This window comes from Mirounga leonina, unplaced genomic scaffold (genome assembly GCF_011800145.1).
Source record: "Mirounga leonina isolate KUSES-001 unplaced genomic scaffold, KU_Mleo_1.0 Mir_170, whole genome shotgun sequence".
NCBI lineage: Eukaryota > Metazoa > Chordata > Mammalia > Carnivora > Phocidae > Mirounga > Mirounga leonina.
In genome coordinates, this window is record NW_023270433.1 from 17,611,226 (window position 1) to 17,628,654 (window position 17,429).

A 17,429-nucleotide genomic window follows, 5' to 3' on the forward strand; every position below is an offset into this window, starting at 1 on the left:
TCTGTGGGGTAGCAGAAACTTTCTCTCTGCACAGCTAAATCATGCTGGCCATCATCTGAGCATATATATATAACATTCAATCTTTCCTTCCATGCTAAGTCATGACCAGAAAGCAAACTGCTTTCTGAGGTCTGTGTGGATGGGTATTCATGTGCAAACGCTTTACTTGCACAACTGGGTTAGCCTTGCTGTGCTCCTGGCCGTTCCTTTCATCCCAAGCAGGTTTCCAGTTTATATCACATACCACAAAATTAAGGGTACCAAATGAAATTGCTCTTCCCCTCCAGCACTAGAGTCAATGATGAACTGAAAGAGTCTTCTAGCACTTCTCTTTCATGTATGTACTACACCTATGATTCATGGTCTACATATCAGCGGTTTCATCCAACTGTGAAGAGAATTCTCCTTACAGAGCCCCTCCCCCTCCAGAAACAGCCACTGCAATTCCACAGATATTATGTGACACCCAACAGCTCCATTTAATGACGGGATTTCGCCAATAGCTTGTTTGCCCTTTCCATGTGTGACGTTTGTCATTAAATCGGCCCAGAGTTTTAAAAGTCTCTTAGCAATAGTGTAACTTGCAACCATGTTAGCAATAAGGAACACAGTTTTAGCAATAAGAAACTTAACTGCGAACAGTTTCTGGTCTCTTTTTCACCTCCAGGGACAAAACTATTCTGTTTTGCGCCAGAAAACATTTTTGTGCTAATTTGGGAGGAAAAAACTCAAAGGTTTACTTTAAAAAAAAAATTTTTTTTTAAACAATGTGAGAGTCTTAATGGCTTCTTGCCCCTATTTCACAGTTGTGCAATATCTCACCCTGTGGACAAGGGGATAAATGGACTGATTACCCAATAAAATCCACAGTGTAGACTGTGGCTTTATATTTTCTACTCACACTTTTCCTTTTCGGCTGCTTGTGCGGAGTCTTTACACTTTCTGGTTCATTTGCCTCTTTGTACTTATTTATGTTCACATTCAGTATTCACTCTGGAATACTGTTTACTATTTACGGTTTTGACAGTATAGTGAGTTAGAATATTTTGTTATTTTTATGAGCCTTTAACCATTTTGTAAATTGTTCATATAAGACAATACAACAGAAATTACAAATAAATATGCAGTTTTAACAAATTTAAATGGTTAACTAGCAAAGAATGTAAAAGTGTTTTGACCTGGATGCCCTGTGTCCTGTTAACTGAATGTCGGCTGGAGTGGAAAAACAAATAGAATCCTTGCAGTACCCATAAAACGACGAGGAATAAGAGCATACTGGTAGTAAGTGCACAATGGTAGCTCTATCAGAATCACATATTATATTACATATACGTGTTCGAAAAAGAACCCTGCTTTCCCTTTGAGGCCAGCAGACTGCTTGCAGACAAATGGACAGACTGCTAGTAATTGCTGGTAACTCACAGCTCCCACACTGAAGAGTCTCCCGTAAGCTCTTCTGTGTAGCACCCTGACCTTCTCTCTTTTTTTTTTAAAGATTTTATTTATTTATTTGAGAGAGCGAGAATGAGAGGGAGGAGGGTCAGAGGGAGAAGCAGACTCCTGCCGAGCAGGGAGCCCGATGCGGGACTCGATCCCGGGACTCCAGGATCATGACCTGAGCCGAAGGCAGTCGCTTAACCAACTGAGCCACCCAGGCGCCCACCCTGACCTTCTCTTGGCCTCATGCGCATCACTCCCTTCCCTTTCTTTAATTAGGTCTACTTACTTCTGGATGATGCCATCACCACAGTACCCGCTTCCATGGGTGTATATGGCAGCAGGTGATGGCTCACTCTCTTCGCTTCCCGAAATAGTGATGACCCAGTACTGGTACACACTGCCAAGACTGAGATCCCTGGAAAACAAAGGAGGTTATTAACAAAGATGATTAGCTACAGAGACACAATGCTGGGGGCAGATGAAATTGATCCCCTTGAGTATGTCCTATCAATCTTGCTTACATTTGAAATCACACGCACATTAAGCTATCCAATAATTTGTACTGTCTACTGTGGTCAAGGCACTCTCCTATACATGATGGACCACGCCAAAATGTAGAGCAATAATGACTAGCGTCAAATGACAGACAGCCGTGAATATTACCAGGTACTTTTATCTTTAATTTAACCTTTATAATAACCCTGGTGGATAAGAACCAGATGGTGCGTGGCCCATAACGAAGGTGTTTGGGAGAATGTCATCCAGGAAAACGAAATGGGATAAGCAGACAGAGCTGGGGAAGTACCATGCCAGATCCTGTGGGCATTGTCTGATCTTTTCGCCTCCTTTTAGGCACTGAACAGAAACCCCATTACATGTGAGCAAGCCCCTTCCTTACGCTTCACATCCAGTGACTGTCCACCTCTCCACCTCTTGCTCATCCCTGTCTCTCACTCTTCACTAAAATAGTAACAGCCGCAGCATCCATTAACTGAATGTCAGGCTTGGGGCAACACACGTTCCATGTATTTTCTCATTTGAGAATCGAAGCAACCCTACATGTGTGCTAGTGTTTTCATGTTTATTTTACAGATGATAAATCTGAGGCAGAGAGAGGTTAATCAACTTGCTTACAATCATGCACTACTAAATAGCAGCCTGCATTCTGCCTCCCTAATCCCTAGCTCAGGCCTGTTTTAATAATCTCATCCCTTGCAAAGGGGGATTCTGTCCTGAAATTACAATTCCAGGCACTGGTGGCTCTCCCCACTGCTCACAAGACCTCCCAGTGCAATGCCTGCTCCCCGCTTCTCGCGCTCAACCTTACTCCAGATTTCCTCCCTCCCCTTCCTCAGCCCCTCTCAGCTCCCTGCTTGAATTCATCCTGCCATCAAGCCTGGCTACTGCCAATTATCCTCCAAGGCAGAGATAGATTTATGTCAGTTCCACATCACCAAATCACAATGCCCATTTCCTTTTTGACCATTTTTGAAGGATGATGTTATTCCCCTTTTTTTTACCTCCCTCTGTATTAATTATTTACTTTTTAATAATAATAAAAGTGCCATGGGAGAAAAAAACCCCACAAAATGATAATGAAGAGAATTCCTTTTAGATTCCAGAGTTGGGGGGTGGGATTTCATAAACAAAAGGATGATGTCAAAAATCTCAAGTTCTCCTGCCCATCTGTTGTTTCAGCTGCTGTTAGGGCTGGGGCTGTTTGGATAAGGCCAATAAGGTAACAGGTGCAGAGGCAATGGGCAGACAATGTCTCCTGACTCTCAACACAGCGATGAGTATGAGTTTATGAGTGTTGAAGGACTCTAGTGAGGAATATAACCTTCTGGAGAATGCTGGACTGGTTACCCAAAAGAGAGTTTGTTTTGGTAGTGCTGGAGCAGAAAGCAATATTGGGGGGTAGACCAGAAGTCCCTGGGGGTTCCATCAGTGTTCAGCCAATGAAAGTTTGGTAGGTAAAATGCATACAAATCTCGAGATATTTTACATAGGAATGTACGAATAACTGTTGCCTTGTAAACTTCTGGGATGCTAATTTATGGATATAGGCTTTCTTTTTTTTAAAAAAAATGTTTATTAGATATTTTATCCACCTCTAGACTAACAAATGTATACTTTTTCTGGTGGTGTTTCTAGAACTGAAATATTGTGGTGGTGGGGAGAGTGGTTTTCCCTGGGGGATACAAGGAGGCACAAGATAAAGAAGACGTGCATTCTCTTGTATATTCATTTTCCTCTAAAACATGGAGGCATGTTTTATATTAAACAAATATGGCCGTGTTATGAAATAAAATAAGAAATTTTCTTCAGGCTGCATTGCAGGCCACTGGGGGCATATGGCCACTGTCTGAAGCAGATGGAGCACTTCTGTGGAACGCAGGAGGGTGTGAAAAGTACTTCTCTACGTTGTGTTTTCCATTTGTAATGTGTGTCATAAATGATTTATGGCTGATAATATTTAAGGTGCTCTGCTAATATTTGTGAACGTTTCCGTCCTCCCCCCTACACTGTCCTCCCTCCTTCCCTCTTCCTCCTCCTGCTTCTCGATAAACACAAGTCTGAGTCAAGCAAACACATGTTTCTATCCTGGCTTCATCACTGACAAGCTGAGAAGTCATAGGCAGGTGTTTCACGGCTCTGAGCCTATTCTGAATTAGCCATCAACCTGACCTCACAACAGTTTCCTACAGATTGAATGTGAGAACACATAGAAAACACATATGTGCCCAGCCTATGATAGTTAATAAATATTAACCCATTAATATGAATGCTTAAATCGTCAATGCTCTCGTTCACTGGAGTTATGCTATGTTCTCTTTAGTAGAAGAGATGGAGTGACAGATAGCTATATGTAACCTTGGTTAGGCAAACCCACGAAAATGGGGCCATCACCTATTGTGTGTGCCACAGCTTAGTGGAAAGTCTCTTTTCTACCACGTCATGTGGCTAGAAGACCCTCAGTGCCTGCATCTTGCTCTCGCTCCACATGGCTATTCCAATTTCTGAAAATTCTGGATCCCAGAAGGTTTGTCTTACCCTGGGGCAAAATCTGTCTCCCTATAACTTCCACCCACACCTCCTTCTCACCCACTAGCATCACACAGAACACATCTGATTGGTAGGAAGACCTTGATAAGCCTCCTTCCAACTGTGTGTGCATGGCTTATGTATCCTTATTTCATGGAAACCTGACAGCAGCTATTTGAAGCAGGGGTTGTTATCCCAAGTTTTCAGATAGGACAATAGAAGCCCAAGTCACTTCCTTGGTAAAAAGGTAGAGAAAGGGGAACAGAACCCAATGCTATAAAAAATATTATGTTTTTTCACTGAAGAATTCTTATGATAAAATTACATCTTCTCCAAGTTGAAGTCAATGCCAAATGAGGGCTCTTTTCTCAAGAATCTCGGTAGAATAGAATCCCTTCAGAAGGACATGCTAGTGGCCTCTGAAGGCTTTGCTGGAGGTTAGGACCTATCTCATGGATGGTCTAAAAGTGGGCCACTGATGTCAAATTGTTCCTTTTAGCTGCTCCTAAACCCATCTGGAAAGTCTTACACTGTCACTCGAATTCCTGCCTCTCCTGCGCCTTCCACCTCCATGCAGACCCTAAACCCTGTCACTTTTCCTCACTTCAAAAGCTTCCATGTCATCCCCTCAACATCCCTGTTGCTGCCAATATCTCGACCTTGACGTCTGAACCAGCCCCTGGTATCTCCCTTTACCAGGCTTGCCAACACCATCAGAATATTCTGAGGTCCAAAGCCACCCCCGAGCTCAAAATCTTCTCACTTAGAGCAGTGATGGGGGCACACTACCAAGCCCAAACTCCCTATTTACTCTTTGTTGGGAACTAAAATGTTACCACTTCATCTGAAACATGATAAATTGCGTCACTACTGATTTCTTTCATAGAATTCTGAGTGTCATTTATTTTTTTTTAAAGCTAACCTCCACTGGTATTTAATGGTCAATTCCTCAAACTGCATCTCAGATTAATTTCATGTGTCCAGCTAATAAACTTAAATTGCAGTATTGAAATGTGATGAGAGGGTGCCTGGGTGGCTCAGTCATTAAGCGTCTGCCTTCAGCTCAGGTCATGATCCCAGGATCCTGGGATCGAGTCCCACATCGGGCTCCCTGCTCAGCAGGAAGCCTGCTTCTCCCTCTCCCACTCCCCCTGCTTGTGTTCCCTCTCTCGCTCGCTCTCTCTGTTGAAAAATAAATAAAATCTTAAAAAAAAAAAAAAAGAAATGTGATGAGATCGCTTGGCTACTTTTGAGGGGTTGTTTTATGTATCTTTTATATGACTTTAAAAAAAAAACATTGCTAACAGTTAGCCATTGCTCTTTCACAAATGTCTCAAGTGATGTATCAGCCTTAGTTTTCCATTTCTGACAATTATAAACAAAAATAGTGGTATTTTTAAGTGCTGTGATTTTTCAGTACTTATCCTCAGAAATGTCACATTGATGGCAATGTATACAAGATCTGGAGCCCAATCTTTTTTATTTTTTATTTATTTTTTAAAGATTTTACTTTTAAGCAATCTCTAGATTCAACGTGGGGCTCAAACCTACACCCCCAAGATCAAGAGTCACACGCTCTACCAACTGAGACAGCCAATGGCGCCTGGAGCCCAATCTTTCAGTAAAATTTAGTTACAGATTATGAAATCATTATCTTAAAAATATTATTATGTACATAAATATCCATAAGGAGCCTAAGCACCACCTGACCTTGTTTTTGGCAAAAATGCATATTTCTTAAAGTGTTGGTTTGTAGTTCATATTGTGATTGGTCCATTAAAACCCATCTGAAATCTATAGGTAAGTCACTTCACTTCTTTGGGTCTGTTTTTCTACCTTCTAATAAAGATATATGATTCTTGTCCCATACCAGAAAAGAGGGACAGAAAGCCCCATTGCAATATGGAAGTATCCCACTTTGCTGCTTCTAATAAACACTCTCTAAAGATTGATTACTCCTTATTGACCCCCTATTGTTTCCATATCATACCATTCCCTGATCACACTCTGTCTCTCCACATAGTCTGTGTAACTAACTGTGTCATGCTTTTTTGAAACTCCTTCTTCTGCAATAATAGCAATTATCATTTCCGTTTGTTGCCTATTTATCATACGGCAGGCGCTATGCTCAGTACTTTCTATGAATCATCTCATTTAATCAAAACAACATTTCCTTGAATAATTATGATGATCACCCCTTTCAGATGAAGAAAGTCGTATTTGGGAAGGTTACTCTACAGCCCACAGTGACACTGCTTTGGGGGCAGGGCCTTGAGCCAGGTCTAACTCCATCGCAAGGGAGGTTATGAATGAGAAAATACCGCAGAAGAGAAGTTAAAAGCCCTAGTTTTGAACCAAGTAGAATCCACATACAAAGACCACTTGGAAAGTTCTAAAACTTAGGAGAAAGACAAACACTGCCTTAAACATTACCACTACCACAAGCCATTTCCTTTCTCTGACCATCCACTTCTTGATCAGTGAAATGGAAATCTGGGAAGATGATCAGCTTTGCAGTGCATAGTTCAAATTTCATGAGAAATGTAGTGTTGCATCTTTTCTACCAGCTAGAAGCTGCCTCAGCAGTTACAACTGTGCACTGAGAATGGGTGTAGTTCAGGATTTACCACCCAGATTGTCTGAGCTGGAAGACATGGTGGGGGGACCACCTATGATGCCTCTGGCTCCGGAAGAGCCCAAATCTTCCATTTCTGCCTTGGGCTGAGAATCAGAGGGTAATACCCAGGCACTTTGTATACCAACTTCCAGCCAAGAATGGGAAGAGAAGGAAAATAGTCACTTTTTGAGCCTGAAATGATGTGCCAAAGGACTTTATACATACCCTTATTATTGTTTTAATTAGAAAATATGTCATTATATAGTCAAGTATAGAGAACACTATAAAAAATGTCCTTGGAAGGCTCACTATCCAGATTTGTCAAATCATAACACTGCCATATTTTCTTCATCTCTTATTTTTGTTGTAAAAAGAAATAAAATGTACTGTTCTGTATATCTGTTTTCAACCTACCTGTGTGTTCTTCCCTCTCTACCATGAATGTTTTTATACTTTTTATACACAGGCACTGTTTTGCATATTTTAAATTTCATAAACGTTCTAATACCATATTTATCGGTACACAGCTGGCATTTTTTTTTGCCCAGCATTATTTTTGAGATCACATATATTTATACATGCAAATCTAGCTCATTATTTTCTCTGACATAAGGATTTTATTGTATGAATATACCGTACTTTATTTGACCATTCTTTTCTTGATGGACACATAGGTTGCTTCTATTATTATTACTATTAATTTTTTAAATTTATTTTTTATTAGTTTCAGAGGTAGAATTTAGTGGTTCATCAGTTGTCTATCACACCCAGTGCTCATTACATCAAGTGCCCTCCTTAATGCCCATCACCCAATTACCCCATCCCCCCACGCACCTCCCCTCCAGCAACCTTCAGTTTGTTTTCTAGAGCTCAGGGTCTCATGGTTTCTCTCCCTTTCAATTTTCATCTTATTTTATTTTTCCTTCCCTTCCCTTATGCTCATGTGTTTTGTTTCTTAAATTCCACATGCGAGTAAAATCTTATGGTATTTGTCTTTCTCTGACTGACTTATTTTGCTTAGCATAATACCCTCTAGTTCCATCCACGTCATTGCAAATGGCAAGATTTCATTCTTTTTGATGGCTGAGTAATATTCCCAAAACCATAAGATACCTAGGAATAAAACTAACCAAAGAGGTCAAGGATCTGTACTCTTAAAACTATAGAACATTTATGAATGAAATTGAGGAAGACACAAAGAAATGGAGAAACATTCCATGCTCATGGATTGTAAGAACAAATATTGTTAAAATGTCTATGGTACCCAAAGCAATCTACACATTCATTGCAATCCCTATCAAAATACCATCAACATTTTTCATAGAGCTGGAACAAAAAATCCTAAAATTCATATGGAACCAGAAAAGACCCCAAATAGCCAAAGGAATATTGAGAAAGAAAACCAAAGCTTGGGGGCATCACAATCCCAGACTTCAAGCTGTATTACAAAGCTGTAATCATGAAGACGGTAGGGTACCAGCACAAAAACAGACACACAGATCAATGGAACAGAACAGAGAACCCAGAAATGGACCCTCAACTCAATGGTCAACTAATCTTCAGCAAATCAGGAAAGAATATCCAATGGAAAAAAGACAGTCTCTTCAACAAACAGTGTTGAGAAAATTGGACTGCCACATGTAGAAGAATGAAACCGGACCATTTGCTTATACCATACACAAAAATAAACTCAAAATGGATGAAAGACCTAAATGTGAGACTGGAATCCATCAAAATCCTAGAGGAGAACACAAGCAGCAACCTCTTTGACCTCAGCTGCAGTAACTTCTTGCTAGACATATCTCCAAAGGCAAGGGAAACAAAGGTAAAAATGAACTATTGGGACTTCAGCAAGATAAAAATCTTCTGCACAGCAAAGGAAATAGTCAACAAAACTAGAAGGCAACCCTACAGAATGGGAGAAGATATTTGCAAATGACATATCAGATAAAGGGCTAGTATCCAAGATCTATAAAGACCTTACTAACCTTAACACCCCAAAAATAAATAATCTAGTCAAGAAATGGGCAGAAGACATGAACAGACATTTCTCCAAAGAAGGCATATAAATATTACTGTTATTAACCCTCTTCATTTCCAGTAATGTTACTTTTAAACATTATGTTCATTTTCCTTTGTACAGAGAGCAAGAATTTTCTGAAAGAAAGTGGTATCGCTCGGTTGAAGGTAATTGCATCTGTGACTATATAGTCATTGCCAAATTATTCTCCCAAATGGTTGTACCAGTTAACATGCTGTCAGCAGACTTCCCAATGCTCCAGGTCCTGATCAGCACTTGATTCTGCCTAACATTTAATTTTTTGCCAATCCAATGGATATTAAATGACATTTAATTACGGTTTCATTTTGCCTTTCCCTGATTACTAACAGGCCTGAGTATCATTTCATGTGTTTGTTAACCATGTAGATTTCTAGCTATATTATCTGCTTGTTCATCACTTTTGATTTTTTGAAATTGGGTTCTTTTTCTTTTTTTTTTTATTGCTATATAAGTATATTTACATATAATGGATACTAATCCTTTGTAATTAAAGTTACTGAAAATACTATTTCCAAGTCTGTGACTCCTCTTTTGTTCATTCTGTTTATGCTGCTTTGTTAAATAGAAATTTTAAATCATGTCCTTCATGATTTGTGTTTTTTATGTCTTGTTGAATAAATGTTTCTTTCCTCCAAGGTCATAAAATAGTCACCTCTATTTCCTTTGAATAGTTTCATGGTTTTTATTTTCACATATATGGCTTTAATCATAAAAAATATAGTTTTTAAAGTGATGTGTGGTAATGATTGTTTTCCCTTCAAATATGGATGGGCTGTTTGTCCAGCATTTTTTATATAATAGTTAATCCTTTCACTACCGAACTGTAATACCACCTTTCCCGTATATCATTCCATACTTAGATAAGTTTGCTTCTGGGTTATCTTGTTTCATTGGACTATTTTTCTTTCTAATCATCTTATCAATAGTATTTTGTCTTAATTTCCATAGTTTTATAAAAGTCTTGATTTATGCTACAAGTCCATTCTATACTTCAATTTTCTCCTTCAAAAAACCCCTATGTTCTTCCATATGAATTTAAAGCTTCATTTTTTAAATGCCTGTCGGGATTTTGATTCCAATTTCATTGAATTTATAGATGTATTTGAGGAGGAAAGACATCTTTATGATATTACATCCTCCCATTTATACACACAGTTTATCTTTTTATTTATTTGGGTCTCCTTTTATAGTTTCAGTAAAGTTTTAAAGCCTTCTTCATAAAAACTGGGGTGATATTTTATTCCTAACTTTAAGCATTTATAGATGTGAGAACTATAATAAATGGTAGCTTTAATCTGTCTATCTACTCACACACATATATATACACCTGTACATGCATATCTATAATTGTATTTTCATATTTGGGGTCTGATAAAATAATTGAGTTTTATAAATTGATATTATATTTAGATGGCCTCATAGATTATTTTGTTAATTCTAATAATTTGTTGATTCTTATTAATTTTTAATGTATTCTCTTACAGGTAAGGATAATAATAGTTTGTTTCTTCAATAACAATGCCCAGAATTTTTATTTATATTTCTTGTCCGCCTGTGCCAGGTAGGACCAATGGTGTTACTGGGCATTCTTGGTTTGACCCTGGGATCAGAAAGGGTATCTCTCATATTTTATCATTAAGCATAATACCTACTGTATTTCAGTACACACCCTTGAGTAGATTAAGGGTGTTCCTTTCTATTCCCAGATAACTTTGTTTTGTTTGCTTTGTTTAGTTTTGATCATGAGGGACCTGATTTTAACAAGAGACTTAAATTTGGCATCTAGTAAGACAATCTTGTTTTAAAAAAATCATTTAATATGCTAGTATTGTGAATTACTGGAATCCAGAAACCATCTAACATTAGAGTCTCTTCTCATTCTGGGATAATCCAGCCTAGGTACAACGTGCGTGTTTGCATGAGTGTGGGGGTTTTAATACACTGCTGAATTCTGTCTGCTAATATCTTACACAAGACTTTGCTTCTTGGTTATATATTTAATTTACCAAAAAGTTTTCTCTTTTTCATTTAATTATTTATTTATTTATGTATTCACTTATGTATGTATGTGTTGCTTCATAGAAATAATGTTCTTAAAAAAAGAAATAATATTCTATGTATACTGATTCTTTTGATATTTGTTGTTTTCTGTCCTGTGACATGGTAAATTAAAAAAAGTATATTCTACAAATCCCAGAAAGAAATATGTATATAATTTAATTCACTGGCAAGGTTCTATACGCTTTCATCAGATGAAACATGCTTTTGTGTTGTTCAAAATCTTCTAGATCATTATTTATTTTGATCTATTAATTATTGAGAAAGGTGTGTTAAAATATCCTAATATCATTATGGATTTATCACTTTTTAGGTAAGAGGCATTTTTGATTTATACATTTTCAGATCATGTTATTTGGAATATTTAAGCTCAAAATCATTATATAATTACCTTTCATCATTTATATGGTGACCTCTTTATCTTAGTAATATTTTTTGCCTTGATATTTCCTTTGTCTGATGAATATTAATTTGTTTTGCTTAGTATTTGCCTGGTAAATACTTTCCACTCCATTACCTTTTACCTTTCAGTGAACTTATCTTTAGTTAATTCCAACCTGAGAACCTTCATAGGTACTTTAATCCTATTAGTGGAATGACTATTATATTAAATTTATTTCTCACATCTTCTTTGTGCTTTCCAATTATCATTCCTTTTTTTTTTTTGCATGTTTATTTCCCCCCTTTCTTGCCTTCATTTGGATTTGTTGGATTTCCTGGTTTCTGCTCTCTCCTCCCCATTCTCAGTTCTTCTAATCTTTGGAGACTATATTTTGTAATTTTATTTATTTTTCTCATTTACCCTAAAATACTAATTATTATTCATACTTGTTACCAAGATCAAACTTCAATAGAAATCTTGGTGTTGATTCCTGACCCTTCTCTAGATTTCTTGTTTACTTTTTTTGTGTTTTCAATTTTGACATGTGAACTCATGTTTGTTAGGTTTTAATCTGCGGGAATCATGTGCCCCCTGGGTCAAATCTATATCCTCCTCCAGAGTGATTTCATATTCACTTCTAGGTGCCTCTGGAATATCACTAATTTAGAACCCTTTTTTTCTCTCTCTCTTTCCCTTGCTCTCTCTTTTTTTTTCTCAGTATTTGTCCAACTCAGGCATTTCCAGACCATACTGCACAGTATAAACTCAAACCTCAAGCTTCATGAGGTTTAGAACATGCACATGTATATTTTTCCTCTAGTACACCTTTTCACTAAACATGTAGACTTTCAGAGGTCCCCATCTTATTCTGAAGGCCTTAGGTACCATTCCTCACCTTGAAAACTTGCAGGGCCAAATCTCTTCTGATGGGATCAGCAAGAATATTCAATCCACTCAGTTGCCAAAACTGATGGTTCTCCCTTATCCCAGCTACAACAGTAAAGCATCAGCTTCAGGGATTACCTGTCTAGTTCTGTTTCATTTTATGTCTTGCCCCTGGCCACGTATCCTTCTGCTTTTCTGATCTCAGTCACCCATTTTAAAGGATGATAGTTATAACAGTTATATTTTAATCTAGAATATCTAGATAGATGTTTTGTACTGGAAATATCTTTCAATTAGCTACTTCACCAAATTTCTGCATACAATTTCTAATATAAACTTGAAAAGTAGAGATCATTTGCATTGTTCAGTTGAGGTCCAGCATAACACAGTGATCTGTCCAAGGTCAGGGAGGTAATGATTATAAAGCAGAATTTAAACCATGCTGTTTGACTCTGGAATCCTTGACCTTTCCATGACATTGATCTGACTCCTTGGATAAGCACACTAATAAGCAAGATGTTAATATCCAATTAATATCCAATCCAAATACAAAAGGCTAAAACTATATGAAGATAAGGCAAGCTCCTCCTCATAGTCCTGAAGTCTTTTACAAGGCTGCAACTCAGACTGAATTACATTATATTTCTCCTGTAGAGTTGTAGAGGAAAGTTGCTTCATTTCTAACATATTTTTAGGGTGAGAGCTGACCTTTTCTTCTTAATTGAGAAGTGACAGCATATTATCATAATTGGTTTATTTTTTCCCAACCATAAAGATCACTCATGTTTATTTTAACAAGTTAGAGCTCTATAAAAGAGAATTGAAAATCAAGTCAAATCATATCAAATTCCATTACCTTGAGACAGCTACCAAGAACTTTCTGGTCAGCATCCCTTCCTGTATCTTTGTATGTATAAATGGGAACACATACTATGTTCCACGAATATAAGATCACAAATCTGTTTATATCACTTCATCTTTAGTGTTCATGAAAAAGGGGTATAGGAGAAGTACATCCAGCTAGTTAGCTTTATGCTAGCTAATTAAATTGATGGCTTTGACCACTTTTTGAAATTCTGGGTAAATGTGTTTATATCATTTCATTTGTTCATCCATTTATTTGTGCAGATAGCATTCACTGAATCCTCCTCCCAGCTTCTCATAGGTCTGGGATGCAAAGATCAACAAACTATGGTCCTGTCTTTAGGATGCTCATATGCCACTGGGGGAAAAGAAAGACATTAAAATAGATGTCTTTAACACAGCCTAAAAAGTGTAGGGGCTATGGGAGCACAGAAGAGTGATATTTGACCCAGGCTGAGAAGGAGAGAGTCTGAGAAGACTTCCCAAAGGAGGATTTCGGGCTTGACTGGAAAAGGGAAGGAGAAACCAAGTCAGGAAAAGGAGGAGAACACCGGCTTTCTAGACAAATGACATAATCGTACTTGTTTCGTGGAAGACCATTTTGGTAGCAATATAGACAACTGATTTAAGGGGAAAGGTAGAAGGGAAGTATGTGGTGGGAGGGAGAGCAAATACTGCCCCCGGGATGAAGGAAGCAGGAACAAGTTGAGTATCTTCTCAATATGGCCCCTGTGAGATGCCATATTCTGTTTTGTATAAAGAGAACTAAAACTTAAGACAAAATATCCTCACTAAATGCCTCTGGAGCAGTGTGTAGTCTTCTCTAAAGAGTTTATTCCTTAACATTTGTACATTAAGGCTACATATACTCAGTTTTGTCCCACATAACAATAAACTCCTTAATTCCAGTGTTGTCTGGGTATCACCCTGAATTATTTTTTTAATCACCTTGAATTATTTTTTTAAAGATTTTATTTATTTATGAGAGAGAGAGAGAGCACGAGAGAGAGAGGGAGAAGCAGACTCCCTGCTGAGCATGGGATCATGACCTGAGCCGAAGACAGATGCTCAACTGACTGAGCCACCCAGGCGCTCCTCACCTTGAATTCTTAAGAGAACACTTAACTTCTGTTCTAGGCTGAGAGGCACTTTGGTTTTACTTTTTACTAGGCAAAGGTGGTTGTTAAGGATTTGGGATGGAGAGCATCACATGCCTTTGGGAACAAAACAGCTTGAAAGACAGAGTCTGCCATCACCGTGGATGCCACCTTGACTACATGTCAGGAAAAATGACTACAGTTCTTCCATTAACTTTGGTTGTGATTTTGGATGAATCAGTTCTCCTCTTTGGATCTCACTTTTTTTCTTCTATTCAAAAATAAAAAAAAGAGGAAGGAAGGAAGGAAGGAAGGAAAAGAAAGAAAGAAAAGAAAAGAAAAGGAAAGGAAAGAAAAGAAAAGAAAAGAAAAATGAGAAGAAAGAGAAAGAAAAAAGGAAAAAAAAGCAGGTATGGAGTTTCTGGTAGGAGTCATTCCCAAAGAGGAAGATACCATCATTGGTCTTAAAGGGTTTAAAGGGCAAAGGGAAGGATAAATCAAGTATAGGATGGTTGTAATCTAAGGTAGAGTTCGCAGAGCACCAACACATAGCAGGGACCAAGTAGTGGCTGGGAACATGCCGAAGGCTTAGGGAGACTTCGGACTTTTGTCTTGTTATTGCAAGACAATATCCATCACTTATTCCTCTTGGTGACCACTGTGAGCTCCAACCCACAGTCTGGATGAAAGGAATGGGAGTGTGTTGGCAGGGCTCTGATGTCCACTGGGCATTCGGATCCCCCTCAGTGGGGCCAGGGTCTGCCCCTCTCACCCAGGTAACACAAAATTCATTCTTTTCCTGCTTGCAATGCTGCCCCCACTCTGTCCACAGCTCAGGAAGGAGCAAATGCATACATGCAACCGATTAACTCCAGCAGCCTTTGATATAATTGTCTAAAGATCTGCCCTGGTACCAATTTAAAACACAGTAGCAAATTTAATAAAACTAACAGTTTTCAGCCAAGGCCTTTGTTATTTTGTTTTAATCATCTTTTACCACCAATTGAAATGATTTTCTACTTTCTTGGTGCAATGAAATAAAATACAAGGGAAAGAATGGAAAGACAATGTGGAAATTATAAAAGATCCAGAGCTTCAAATCCTGGGATAAGGTAACAGCAGTGCTAAGATTTAACTGGTTGTTTGTGTCAGGCGCAGATTGGAAGGGAAGACGTTTGCCAGTTTGGGGAAAACGCCACACCTGGATAGCATTAAAGAAAGGGAAGAAGAAAGATCTGTAAGGGACTCTTGTTTTTCCTGAATGCAACCAAAGGCGATGTGTGACAGCTTCCCCAAACACCCCTGCTGGTGATGGACAGGTCTCCTGATTACAGAGCTGGGGTCTGTAACAAGCTGACCGGTCGCCAAGGCCTCTGAGAGCCAAAACACCAGCTATAGTTGGAGGTAAACAAGGCATGCGGCACAGTGTGAAAATCGAGGCCAAGCAGGGGCCAGTGAGTCGAGAGAGCAGGGACCCAGTGACAGCTGGTGATTGAGGGGCACTAACTGAACACAGTTGTTGAGGAACAGGGGCCGGTGGGGAAAGCAATCTCCTTTCTCCTCCCTATGGCCTCTCTGGGTGGCCAGCAATTTTATTACTGGCAGAGGGCAAGCCCAACAGCATTTTTGAATTTGGCACCACATCTAAAACCATTTGGGGGCTGGGCTTCTCTTTCTTCTCCCCCCCCCCCCCCCCCCCCTGAATGCTTTGGGTTTGGTGAAAGCCGGCGTGCAGTTAGCAAACTACATTTCCCCTCAAATTTTGAAACCCATGTGCACTTGGGGAAAATGTAATCCTTATGTTTCTGATTCATTTACACTTAACTCATCAAAACGCTATTTTGTAAGAGCTATTTGATGTCCACGAAGCCTCCTAAGCCCTTTTGTAAGCCTTGCTTCTTAGAAGCAGGAAGTCACATTTCTGACGAGAGGGAGAACTTGAACCTAAAAGGTTGAGTTTGTTTTGAAATGAGGGCTCTTGGAGGGTCACGTGGACCCTGAGCTTGGCCAAATGTGTTCTCTCATTTCCTCTACCACCCCCCTCACCAGCACCAGCTGCCATGACGTTCCCGATGTCAGCTTTCTATGATTTCACTCCGAGCATCATCAGAGACCTCCGTGATCACAGAGAGCCGAACTCAAATTGGAGTCCCCAGGTTTGGCCAAACTCCAGCACTCTGTTATGTGGGGGAACGAGCACCTGGATTGGGAATCAGGAGCCCAAGGTTCAATTCCCTGTATTGCCATCAAATGGCAGTGTGACTCTGAGAAAGTGTCCTCCCCTATTTGGGCTCAATTCTCTCACTAGTAGAATGTCAGTGTTTCAATGCTCCTTCCAGGTCTGAGAGTTTTGGAGTCTAATTCCTAGATGGTAGTGGGGTTGAGCACTTCAGAATGCTCTCTGCTTAAAAATTTTGGAGACTGAGTTTGTACACAAGGAGCTTAGCTAAAGAAGGAAACATAAAAATGCAGAAACAGAGCTGAATGTCTTTGGGTATCACTTATTCCAAGTTTCTAATTGTGGGATGGACATTAGAGCCCAGAGAAGGGGAATGAATTGCTCCAAGTCATACAGATAATTAATGGCAGAGTTCAGCTTTCCTGGTATTTTTTACTAACATCCTTGGATGGAAGTTTCCAAACTTTTCAGTTCATAGTATATTGAAGCTGGGGCAAAAAAAACCCTACTTCCCACTCTGACAAGAATGCAAAAGACTGCATTAGCATGGAAAGTGGGGGTGGGGTGGGGAGGGGGACTGGCATTGCTTTGCATGAGGCACAGTGAGTTGGTGTCTGGCTTGTATTAAAGCCCATGAGTGAATGATTAATCCTGGGTAGAAAACAAAGCCCATGCCTTGTAACGTTATAGGTATTAGTGCTACGGAAGATTAACCCTATGACCCCCCCGGGGCACCTTTTCAGAACAGTGGACTACACTTTGAGAATCAGTGGATGATGAAAACAGGTGGACTCACAGGT

At 39.1% G+C, this 17,429-nt stretch overlaps 1 protein-coding gene across 1 annotated transcript in view; it reads right to left on the reverse strand.

Annotated features, from left to right (window-relative positions):
* PAPPA (pappalysin 1) overlaps nucleotides 1–17,429 on the reverse strand; it is a 240,175-nt gene that overhangs the window by 130,496 nt on the left and 92,250 nt on the right. Inside the window, exon 9 of the mRNA XM_035016597.1 lies at nucleotides 1,727–1,855. Within this exon, the coding sequence (XP_034872488.1) occupies nucleotides 1,727–1,855 (129 nt within the window). The remainder of the gene's footprint in view (nucleotides 1–1,726; nucleotides 1,856–17,429) is intronic.